Source organism: Phragmites australis, chromosome 8 (genome assembly GCF_958298935.1).
Source record: "Phragmites australis chromosome 8, lpPhrAust1.1, whole genome shotgun sequence".
NCBI lineage: Eukaryota > Viridiplantae > Streptophyta > Magnoliopsida > Poales > Poaceae > Phragmites > Phragmites australis.
In genome coordinates, this window is record NC_084928.1 from 26,527,732 (window position 1) to 26,540,335 (window position 12,604).

Consider the following 12,604-nt stretch of genomic DNA (forward strand, 5'->3'; position numbering starts at 1 on the left):
ATATGGTTGAGGGTTTAACAACAAGACAATAGGTGTCAAAATAGTCCACACCATATTGCTGCTTGTAACCCTTGGCAACCAATCGGGCTTTAAATCTTTCTACTGAGCCATCAGACTTCCTCTTCACCTTATACACCCAGCGACTATCAATAAGATTAATCCCCCTTTCTTGGTGGAACAAGAATCTCATGTGTCGTTTCTTATCAATGCAAAGTATTCATTGTCCATGGCTTGTTTCAATTCCAGATGCGTCAATGCCTCATGCAATGTGGTTGGTTCAAAGGCTACTGACAGCGCCATCGCCGGATTCTGAATAGTGACTGAACCTCTGAAGTTGTGAGCATGTTCTAAATATTGCACTGTCCCATCTGTGAATTTCTTTGGCTGGTAGATGTTGTCACGAAGCCTGGTGCACATTGGATGCCGTCTAGCAGGTTTAGAAGTGGGATTGTCATTTGGTTGACTTATATGATCAGGCAGACTTGAGTCTATTATGTCAGTCCTACTTTCCAAGGAGCCTGCAAAGGAGGGACTAGAACCAGTGGCATTAGAGTTAGCACCAGGTTTAGGTAAGTCATTGCTTAATTGGAAATCAATTAACACTGGTTCATTTTGGACAGGAAGTTCAGAAGAAGTATTAGCTAAAAGATCATGTTCACGATATGAACAAGATTTATGTGATGTTGGCAGAATCATAGGATGGTGAATGGTTTTTGTAGTCTGAGTTTCTTGAGTATGAGTAGGCTGGCTGGCAAATGGGAAAATTGTCTCATCAAAGACTACATCGCGTGATGTATACACATGGCTAGTGGATCGATCGAAGCATTTGTATCCCTTATGTGAAGAACTATAGACCAAAAAGGTGCACTGTTTGATTCTAAAATTGACTTTTCTTGCGTTGTAGGGTCGAAGGTTGGGCTAGCAGGCACAACCGAATACCCTCAGTTGAGAGTAATCAGGTTTGATGTGGAAGAGCTTATGAATTGGAGTGTCATGGCCAATAGTTCGGCTGGGCATTCTGTTAATTAGAAAACATGTTGTGTGAAAAGATTCATCCCAAAATCTAAGTGGCAGATGAGATTGAGCTAGGAGAGTGAGATCGGTCTCAACGATGTGCTAGTGTTTTCTTTCGGCGACACCATTTTGCTAGTGTGTGTGAGGGCAAGAGACCTGATGTGTTATCCCTGAGCAATTGAAATAATTGTGAAGTTGATGATATTCACCTCCCCAATCGGACTGAACAACATGGATTTTTGAATCAAACAGGGTCACAACATGCTTTTGGAACTGAAGAAAGACAAACTCTACTTCAGATTTGCATTTCAAGAAGTAAATCCAAACAAACTTGCTGAAATCATCAACAACGGAGACATAAAACTTAGAATTATGTACTGATTGTAGGGCTGGACCCCAAACAGTAGTGTGAATGAGTTCTAAAGGACTTGAAGATACATTTAGAGAATAAACAAATGGAAGCTGGTGTGCCTTCCCTTGTTGGCATGCATCACACACTAAAGGGGAAGATTAGTCAGAGATGACAACAATATTGTTATTATGCAGAATTCTGCTGATAACTGGAGGAGCAAGATGGCCAGCTGACGATGCCACTGCTCCTGGGTGATTTTTTTTTGAGAGAAAGGCTTGGCGGGGTCCTTTGTGAGGAAGCATGTAGAGAGCATTTTTACACCTTCCTCTGAGTAGCGTTTCCCTGGTTGTTTGATCCTTGACAAAGAAGGATGTTGGATGAAATTCAACAAAAGCATTATTTTCGACAACTAGCTTATGAACAGAAAGCAAATGATGATTTATTTTAGGGGCATGTAAGACACGATTCAGGTAGAGGGGACGATTTGAACCAGTAATAGATGATATGTGCAATAGATATACATGTGTCGTTGGCCACTTGAATTTGTTCACCACCGTTGTAGTTGTCTCTTGTTGTCAAGCGCTCCAAATCATTCGTGATATGATCGGTGGCTCCGGTGTCGACATACCAATTTGGATCAACGACACATCCACTGGTGGCTGCCATTGCAAATTTGGCGGTGCCGTCGGCTTGGTAGTTGTGGATGAAGCGATACCAACATCGAAGCGCATTGTGTCTAGATTTTTGACAAACCTGACACTACACATCTATATGTCCGCCTGAGTTATTATGTCCACCTTGGCTTGAGTATCCACCACGAGTGCCTGTAGCATGGCCACCATCTCGGCCACATCTGCAACCACGACTATTCCGGCCACCACCACGTCCAAAACTCTTATTGACGTTATTGGCTGAGATTTGCACCTTAGTGTTGTTCTGCTCGAGATGCATCTCGAAGCTGAACATGTGGGCGTATATGTCGCTGACGGTGTAGGAGTCAGCGCGGGTGGTGATGCTCGTCACCAATGCATCGTATTCACTTCTGAGACCACGTAGTAGGTAAGCGATCAGTTCTTCATCTTCAAGAGGTTTGCCGATGGCGGATAAGGTGTCAGCGAAGTGCTTGATCTTGCGGAAGTAGTTGAAGATGTTCATGTCTTTCTTCTGAAAAGTGGCGAGCTGCATAAGTATCTGCATGACGCGCGCATGGGAACTCGATGTGAACATATTCTCTAGTGCGTGCCATGCGTCGTGCGACGTCGACATGCCTACCACATGACCAAGCACCTCCTCAGTGAGAGAAGAGAGGATGACGCTCAGAACAAGCTGGTCTTGATGGTACCAGGTGGTGAATTCCAGATTGACGGTGATTCAATGAGGATTGCCACTCCCTTCTTCAGCCGGCAATAAAACAGTCTGGCTAGAGCGAGTAACGGAGCGATCGACATAACTGAGGAGTCCTTGGCTCCTCAGATATGGAAGGAGTTGAGTCTTCCAGAGAAGGTAGTTGTCCTACGTAAGTTTAACATGGATCATATGGTTGAATGACAGCATGGGCAGTAGGCTGGGCTATGCAGAAGAGGAGGCTAAGTTGTTTATGTTGATGGATTGTAGGGTTCCTTCCATGGCGAGTAATCAGAGTTTAGATTAGGGCTCTGATACCATGTAAGATGTATGAGAAAGGAAAGGAATTGCTGCAATGCACAGATCCTCATGGGATCTCAATTCTTACATAATCAGTAAGTACAATCGTGTGAGTAAAATTGTGATCCGAATGATCAGGAGATGCACAACCGAAGATGCCTAATTCCTAAGCCACTAAGCCACTAACCCATTACTTGAACTATCTAAATATCTAATTGCCTGAACCTATCTGAACTTGATCCTGCAATAATCTGACTGACAATGGTCAGGTACTGAATACATGGTCAGATACAATTCTTAACATATGAGTTATGACTCGTGACTTTGGGATGCATGGAGATTACTTAGTTAACCCTAGCTAGATGGAAAGGTCGATGTCAACTATTCTGATTGTCGGAAGGGATTGGAGCTCGACACCACGAAACATACATGCATGCACGAAGTGTACTGTAGCATGTAGGACTATAATTTTCCTATGCTTCCTAATCTTCACGATGCTGACGATTTCAGGTGATTTTGAACTGAAGAAGCCAATGAGGTTTAGCGGCGGAGGCTCGATTTCTGGAGGCATTATCCATCGGCAGGCTTAGAGGGAGCTCTTGGGGAGGGAGGCTGGCCCGACGAAGGAGACGGGTGCGGAGCGGCGAGGCGGTGGGGACGATGCTGTCCGCGAGCGGCGGAGGACGACCGGTGGGTGGTGCCAGGGCAGGGGTGAGCGTAGATGGCACGACGGAACCGGGTTAGTGCGGCGGTGGGCGGGAGACGGAGAGGGGTGAAGGCGGATGTGAGGCGAGGGTGAGCACGTGAGATGTCGATGTGGTTGGATCCATGGGCTGGAGGTGACGTCGATGCGAGATGCGAGCTAGAGGTTTAAGATTCACAGGGACCGTTAGATCTCCATTCATTGAGCGAAATGCGTCGACTGAAAAAAAAAGAAGGAAAAATCAGACATATGACATATAGCATCATCCTAATGTTTCAGATCTTCAGAGATGCTGCATGTGAGCATCGATCAGGGCGCCTCGATCGTGTCCAAGCTCGGTATTAATGCGGTCAATTTGATCATCAGATCTTCAGAATTCGAGGTGGCTCATTTACTGCTACGCACTGGCAAATGTGAACCACTCTCATAGTTGTTTTGCTAGTGAAATATATGGTATATATTATGCACCTGCAGGCTTGATCAGGAACGCAACATGAAACTACAGGACGTGGTGAAGCGTGCATGGCGTGACCGTAGTACAGGATAATCGTATAAAGTATTGGTTGCCGCCTGTGTTCGCTTGGACCAAAAGAGCCACTGGAATCAGTTGAAGATAAGAGGTTGGCGCATAAAACTCCAACCGGCATGCAAGGGTAGCATGTGGCCTTCTTGCCGAAATGTTCGATCCGAACAAATGACAGCTCTTGATCGGTGATGATGGATGTTGAACATGGGGGAGACGACCATGAAATTTTTCCTCCAGGCAACATGGCCTTATAGAAATGCTTAATTCCACATGCAGTTTGGGGCATGCAGTTGTATCTAGCTTGGCACTTGCCGCCTTGTCTCAACTACTCATTCACGCATGGGTTTACTGGCTTGGCACTTTTGATAGTAATTAAACCCATACATGGTAGTACTCTCTTCGATTATAAATATAAGTTGTTTTAGATTTATACATAAGAATTAAGAAAGTAGATTACATGACTTTATTACTCTTTATTTATTCTGTATTAGAAAAGATAACTCATTTATTTGTGAGTGTGATAGTATTTATTTAATAAATTCAAGATGGGAATAAAAGAGAAAAAATATATAAAAGTTTGAGAATGACTTATATTTAGAGAATAGTTTGAGAGAGTTAAAACAACCTATATTTATAATAAAAAAAAGTAGTATATTAACTGTCGGCAATGTATGTGTAGCTGGGGTGCAGCAGCGCGTGCGGCGTGAATGGGGGCATGTCGCGCCAAGCTACGACGAAGTTTTTCTTTATCTGTTTTCCCTCGTTTTTGGAGAGGAGCCACGAGGAGCATCTGACGACCGTCCGTTCCTTGCACTGACAGTAAACGGCCCATTAGGCCTCCTGTGGACCGGACTGAGAAGCAGGGGCGCACCGCCCATAAGCTGGCCCACAGTGCATTTATTTTGTCTTTTACTTTTATAATTATTATAATTAATTCATCGATGTCTAGTAGAACCAAATTTAAAAGATAAGTAAAAGATGATTGGTTGAAAAATATATTTGAATTGTTAAAGTAACACATTCAAATTGTTAAATTTTTAAAAGAAGTCTATATATATATCTATGGGAAGCATATTTGGTACTCTCGGAAGTATGTACTCCCACATACGTATCTTATTACATAGGTAGTATTTTGTGTGATAAATGTTATGTACATGGAGCATATAAATATATAAGATCATCCAATGGTATGTATAGTTTTTTAGGTGATTTGCACATATTTGTTTTTGAGTGTATTACATCTTATGTACAAATACAAAGGTATTATCAAAATCTAATAAAATTGATGGACTTGTTTTCTATTTTTTTCATGTAGTTCACATTGGAGTATCTTAAAATGAGTATATAAGTATACTCATAGTGACAAAGGAGTATATCTAGTTTATTTATGTGGTATACGGGAGTTCAGACTAGTTTATATATATATATATATATATATATATATATATATATATATATATATATATATATATATATATATATATATATATATATATATATATATATATATATATATATATATATATATAAATGAAAATGTGCCATAAGACCAAGACTGAAATGAGAGGGTCTGTTGACGATTGATAAAGTCTATATGCAAATACTTATAATAAAGTAGGGATATCTAGTCTCATAGAGATACGAGTTTTTTTATAGGTTGAGGCATCCGGCAGGATAATACTCCTATGTCTTGTCTTACCTTGATTAATCTCAGGAAAAGATTATTACAATTGGAGGTGTAGATATAATCCTAAGGCTCTAGAAGAAATCTCTCATGCTCTATGTTTGGAAGCCCTAGTTGGATGAATCCATCATAGTATGACGTTGTTGTGGACCTTCATTGGGTATGACGTTGTTGTGGATCTTCTTTGGGTTTTTGTGGATCCTACCTGACTAGGCTTACTCTATGTTTCAAATCTTGTGTCTGGGCTTGCTTGAAATCAGATTGGCATTTCTTGACTCTGACTGGGATGGGAATCCTTGAACGTACCCCTTCATCTCGAATACCCCGGATGGGAATTCTTATATAGTCGGGGCAAGGTAATCGTATCCTACTCGGATACCGTGAGCATAACCATCTTGAATTATACCTCCTCAGGGTATCTAGAAAATTCTTTCCTAATTTGGAGATAATGTTCATATTGAATACGATCAGTTGCTAGTAATATCAGCGTATGCCTTATTTACCCCATGATGGTTATGGAACCTTCCGTATTGGGTTAAGGACACGTATGCAGCTAATACCCATTATGAATATATCATATTTAAAGTAAATGTATAATTATTAATTACACATTCCTCGCCAGATAACCCTCTAACTGTGCTCAAAAGAGGGTTGCTGGTTTAGATCAAGGGTTTGACCTTGTCGGCACTCGCCTAGCTAGGAACACTCCTTGAGGAAAATACTCTTCCTAGTCGGGAACTACTTCTAACTGAATAGAGCCTTTTCTAGTCGAGAAATTCCTCAGACTGTATAGAGTTTTGGGCTCATATAGTCACAAAATTACTTCCGACCATAGAAACCCAAATGTCACCTCATTTTCTTTCCCTCCCCCTTAAGGGAATATTGCATTAAATGTTCATGACATCTGAGGGGAGTTGAAATGATACGTCATAAAGAACGTTTTTGGAGCCAAAACATCGTGAGCACCATGAACTTGTAATGGCAAAGGCACCATCCTTTCACCAAATAGTCGCAATATCTCCTTCTCTTATAAATATGAGAGGACCTGATCATTAAACCCACTGGCTCTTAGTCTCTTTGCCTTCTCCTCCTCCCTCCACCTTCAAACCTTCTTCTCTGGTGATGGATTATACTTCCTTTTCTTCTTCATCTTCACCTTCCCTTACACTAGCCTCTTTGCTGCCCTCACCGATCCCCTTGGTGGTCATTCCAGGCGTTGATCATGATCTCCTTTGAGGAGGAGGAGGCAAAGGGTGATTCGGAATTGGAGAACATCGCCAACAGTGAGGCGACAGTCTTTGACTTATCGGACAAGCTCGTCAACAATGATGGCAAGCTAACAGATGAAGAGATCAACTAGAGCCTCCTCGAACAAAAGGTGGAAGAAGAAAAAAAGAAGAAGAAGAGGAAGAAGAAAGAAAGAAAGAAGACTATGCTTGCAACAACTCTGGCTTCACCTCATTCCTCCTCCTCCTCTGGTGATCACGATGATGATGGGGCGATGAGCGTCTTCATTGCCATCAGCCACAACACCGCTCTCGGAGGAGTGAATAAGAGGCGTAGGCTAGCGTAGTTTAGCCCTTGTAAAATTGATTCACTTGTAGTAGGACTCGACATCTTTTGTGATGTAATATAAACATCTTTTGTGTGTAAATATGTTTAATTTTTTCTTTTGAAACAATCATCTTATATGTACCTTTTAACCTTGGTTTGGTGTTAATATGTTTCACCTCTTGCGGTAGAACTCACATATTTGGGGAACAGTTTACAACCAAAACGTACCCTTCCTAGTTGGGGAATAACTCCGACATAATAGGGTGTTGAGTTATTCAAATAGCTCTTCTGACTAAATAAACTTCTACTAGCGAGGTTGCTCCTAGTCGGAGAACTACTTCCGACCGCAAAACACCAAAGGTTATCCGTTCTCTCTCTCCTCCATCCACAATGAACACCGTATTAAATGTGTGCGACTCCTAAGGGTAGTTGAGGCCCCACGGCATTTGAAAAGGCAAATGATGGTTCACAAATTAGGTTATGAGAGGATAACTGGTTGGGACACTCGTCTCTACAAGACCAATACCCCTTCCTATAGTACGGAATAAACATGATACAATTGCCAAAGTGTTACATTCCTTCACACCAAATATTTCATTCCGAAGAAATATAATCTGTCCAAAGTTGTTAGAACTTAAACCAATCTAAAAAATACTCGGTGAATTCTCTTTATCTTGCACTCATACATAGTAATGCACCGGTAATGAATAGGGAATTGTGGAAACTAAAAGTACCCTTAAAAATCAAAATATTTTTATGGTACCTTCAAAAAGGTTTATGAAGTAATACTAACCAAAAATAATCAAGAGGCATTGGAAAAGGCAGTCGGAAGTGTTGCTTTTGTTATAAAAATGAGACACTAAATTATCTCTTTTTGTATTGTCGTTTTGCCCGATTTGCATGGTTCTCGTCCAACTGGCTTCAAATCTTTACCCTATGTGCAGTTTGTTACACATGTTAGGGAATTGTCTTCACGAACTTAGTCATTATGTAATGGAAAGACAATATAATGATGGTAGTAATGGCTTTTTGTTAGTCGTTATGGCTATGCAAAAATGACATTGTTTTTGATAAAAGAAAAATATCTTCTCCTATACACTTTATATATACATGTATATGCTAGCTCCGTACGTGATCTATGCAGCAGCAGCAGGAGCATTGAGATCTAATATTGGCGACATACGCACAATTGGAACATGTGGTCTGGGAGTTCTTAACCTGGCTTGGATGATACTCTAGACTTCCAATTAATGAGTCCCACACCATAGCTAGCTACAACTTTTACATCTTTCAAAACTATATTATGTATTCTGGTTTTGATACTCGATTATTTTTTTTGTTGGTTGTGTGTGTAGCGAACATGGCACTTTTTCAAACATGTATACGATTTTGATGATTAATGATAACATAGTCAATGGGACTAACATGTTTGTCAAGTATATATTTTACTAGGTCTCATGAAAGCAATACATGAAGAAACTGTTGAAGCCAAATATAAGAAAGTTTGAATTGGATGAGTTCAGAGAAAATTGCACTCACCAAATTGTTTGGTGCTTAGAAAAGATAACGCACCGGATAGTTCGGTGCTCAGACAAGTATACACGCTGGAGTATTTTGTCACAGAAGAAAAGGTTGAAGAACACACCGGATGGTCTGGTGTTGAGGTGATGTACACACCGAAACATTTTTCAGGAGATGCATTTCCATAGCAGAGGAGTTGTACACACTGGATGATTTGGCGATGAAGAGGAGTGTATACCAGAGGCTTCACCGGAGCATTTTCCAGAAGGCTTTCGGTGAAGAGAGGAGTTGTACACACCAGATGGTCAGGTGATGAGGAGTTTGATACATCGGAGCATTTTTCAGGAGATGTTGCAACAACTTGTCTGGTGTGATTGTACACACCAAATGGTCCGGTGATCAGAACATCATACACACTGGACAAATGCACAGTACGAAGTGACTCAGTTGGATCAAGTCTACACACCAGATAGTCCGGTGATAGAGTTCAAGGTTACACCGGAACATCCGGTGTTCACAATGAGTTTAAGTGTGGGTCCAACAGCTAGTTTCAATGGCTAGTTTCTACTGCTGTACACACCGGATGGTCCAGTGTATGTACTTTTGTTAACACCGGATAATCAGGTGTTCACTGTCTGTTTGAGCTGTTGGAGCAACGGCTAGTTCGTGGGTTGGAGGCTATAAATACCCCCCTACTCGGCCATTTGAGTGTGCTGGAGTCCAGAGAAGCTCATAGACACTTGAGAAGGCATGGTACCAAATGGTACGCCGACATCTTGGAATCTTGGTGACTCGCCAGCACCGTGAGCCTTGGTGGCTCATGCTTGTTGACCCTCTGACTTGGTATGGAGTGGTAGCAAGACTTTTATACGGGAACGCATAGACCCCTTGGTGGCTCAAGCTCCAAAGTAAAGATGAAGACAAATAACCAGAAGAGAGCCTTGTGGTGAGGCCTTGCTTTGGTGGCTTGGTGGCTCAATCTACTTGAGGTCTATGTGGATCAAGGGCCGTGACCGGGTGTCATCCGGGAGCTATAGCCTAGGGGGTTATTCCAACGTGGACTAGGGGTGGCGTTTATGATATCGATATCACGGGATAAAATTTCTTGCGTCGAGTTTGCTCTCTCTACCTTATTTACATTTCTGTATCTATATATTTGCATTCTACCTTTGCATGTTTACCTTTTTAGAGTAATTTGCTAGGATTGGCTATAGGTTGCAAACCTTGTGAATGACAGAGTAGATACACTAGATGAATCTAGAGCACATTTAGATAGAAATTAATATAGGTTTATCTTGTGAAGCTTTTGGACCCGATTAGTTTTAGGTGTCCTAAGTCACCCCCACCTCTTAGGATGTCATTGATCCCTATAGTTGGTATCAGAGTCGGGGCTCACACCTTTTACAAGGATACGCCAATTCAAGTGGCATTTGAGTCGTGTTCTCATTTTAATCGGTTAGGCTTCACCGCCTAGTTGTGATGTCCGAGGTAGGGATGGATATTGGTAGTGCTCCACATTTTGATGTCACTCATTTTCTCCGTTGGAAATTCTAATGACTTGTCATTTGCAAGCCAAAGACTTAGATATTTAGAGAGTTACCGAAAAGGGGATGAAGAAATATCCCACAATTAAGGAAATGCAATTCGATGCTTTAGCGAAAAGTATCATTTTATCATCTCTAAGCATTGATGCATTTAATCGAGTATATTCTCTCACTAATGTTTATGATATTTGGACTAACCTCATTGAAATACATGCTCATGCACAAAGGATGTGCGCAATAAGAAATATCATGTGCTAATCTCTGAGCTCAATAGTATTAAATAACTTCCCCATAAAAATGCTAATGACATGCACTCACGTTTGAATATTCTTATCAATAAGATCAACGAGCTAGGTTTGATTCTAATTAGAGACGATCAAGTGGTGAGAAGAATATTTCAAGCTCTTCTTCCAAAATATAAGTTGATTGTGTCCATCATCTATGATAACAACATTAGCAAGAAGACTCCAAGCCAAGTTCTCAGCAAGATCATCGTCCATGAGATGACCATGAACATAAAGGTTGAAGGTTCATCCTCATTTGGTGCCAAGAACTTTGCCCCCACAAGCAAGAAATCTCCTTACCCACATGTGAAAGAGAATATGAGAAGGCAAGAGCAAGAGTCAAACTCAAGTAAAGATGATTGTGATGAAGATGAAGAAATCGATGAAAAAGATGAGCAAAACACCTCAAGTGATGAAGAAATAGATCCCAAGATTGCCAAGATCATCCAATCTTCATGAAAAACTCATTCAACACAATTGATCATATCAAAAAGAAGAATAAAACAAAGAACAAGAAGGAGGCAAGGGGAAGAGGCAAAGTATTTGCAAGCATAGAAAGATGGGTGAGTGAAGATGAAGATTAAAGCTCAAGTAATGAGAGCTTCACCATCCACTCCTTCAAGAGAAGCTTTTCCTCAAGGTCGTCATCACGCAACTTGTCACCACACAAGTGCCTTATGGCCAAGGGTATAGAAAGTGATGTAAGTAATGATGAATCCAATGAGGATCCACCCTCTTCAGAAGAACTTCTTGAATTGATCAAAGAACAACAAGAGACCTTAAAAAAACAAGCTAAAAAACTTAAGAATTCAATGCCCTTAATAATATTCATGTTTTTTTTTGTTTTCAATTGTAAACAATTATTGAGCAAATTTGAATTGCTAAATGAGAAGCATGAAGAGCTTAAGGCAAAACTTGTGGGCATTGAATCTCAACCTAAGGCCGCTTTGAAGCAATATACCTCTCTATTTAATTTCAATTTTAAGGTCGATACTTCCACTTCTTATGATGATTTGATTTATCTATCTAGCTCACCCATTTGCAATGAGACATATATTGAGAATATTTTTATAGAATCATGTAATGGTCTCATTGCACAAGAGAATGATGAGATCAAGAAAGAAGTGGAGATGCTCAAGAAAGACTTAGCAAGATTGAAGGGCTAGAATCATATCTAACCTCGTCAAGATAACCGTGACAACATGGTGAATAAGCTTGCGGAGGGGTCCACCGTGACATGTTTCAAGTGTCATCAAGAAGGTCACAGGTCCTTCCAATGAAAACAAGTCAAGAAGTAGTCCAAGAAGAAGAAAAAGATGATGAACTTCTCAAATAAGACCCTCAACTTCTATACCAAGCCCAACTACAAGATCAAGACCAAGAGAAACCACTACAAGCTCAAAAAGAAGGACAATGGCAAAGTGGTTGCACCCATGGTTGAAAGAAAGGATCGGGGGTGGAACCAACCCATTTGGGTGCCTAAGGAAGTCATCACCAACATAAAGGGATTACAATCGGTTTGGGTTCCAAAGAAGACTTGAAGTCCACAGGTCAGCTCGGGGGATTTCGAGACTTGACTCATAAGATGAAGTGAAGTTTCAAGCAAAGAAGTCAAGTGTACAAGTTTGGGCGTGTTGATGAAAACCTTGATCATCATATACCCAAAATCCTCCATCCAAAGGTAAAAGAGGTAATTGTATCTAGATTTTTTTCGTTCATGCTTTTTATTTTGCATCTAGTACATTTGTCTTGTCTAAGATTGCATGTGCATATTTATT

The 12,604-nt window shown here is 40.9% G+C and overlaps 1 protein-coding gene and 1 non-coding gene across 2 annotated transcripts; both read right to left on the bottom strand.

Moving 5' to 3' along the window:
* Positions 1 to 2,125: 2,125 nt before the first annotated feature.
* On the bottom strand, positions 2,126 to 2,632 carry LOC133927695 (uncharacterized). The gene has a single exon (XM_062374123.1). The coding sequence runs from the start codon at positions 2,630 to 2,632 to the stop codon at positions 2,126 to 2,128; it is 507 nt and encodes a 168-aa protein (XP_062230107.1).
* On the bottom strand, positions 2,317 to 2,455 carry LOC133927875 (small nucleolar RNA Z247). The gene has a single exon (XR_009911371.1). It is a non-coding gene; the product is annotated as a small nucleolar RNA Z247 (small nucleolar RNA).
* Positions 2,633 to 12,604: the final 9,972 nt, after the last annotated feature.

Coding starts and splice junctions, on each gene's coding strand:
- LOC133927695 (XM_062374123.1), bottom strand. CDS start 2,632: ATGTCGACGTCGCACGACGCATGGCACGCACTAGAGAATATGTTCACA.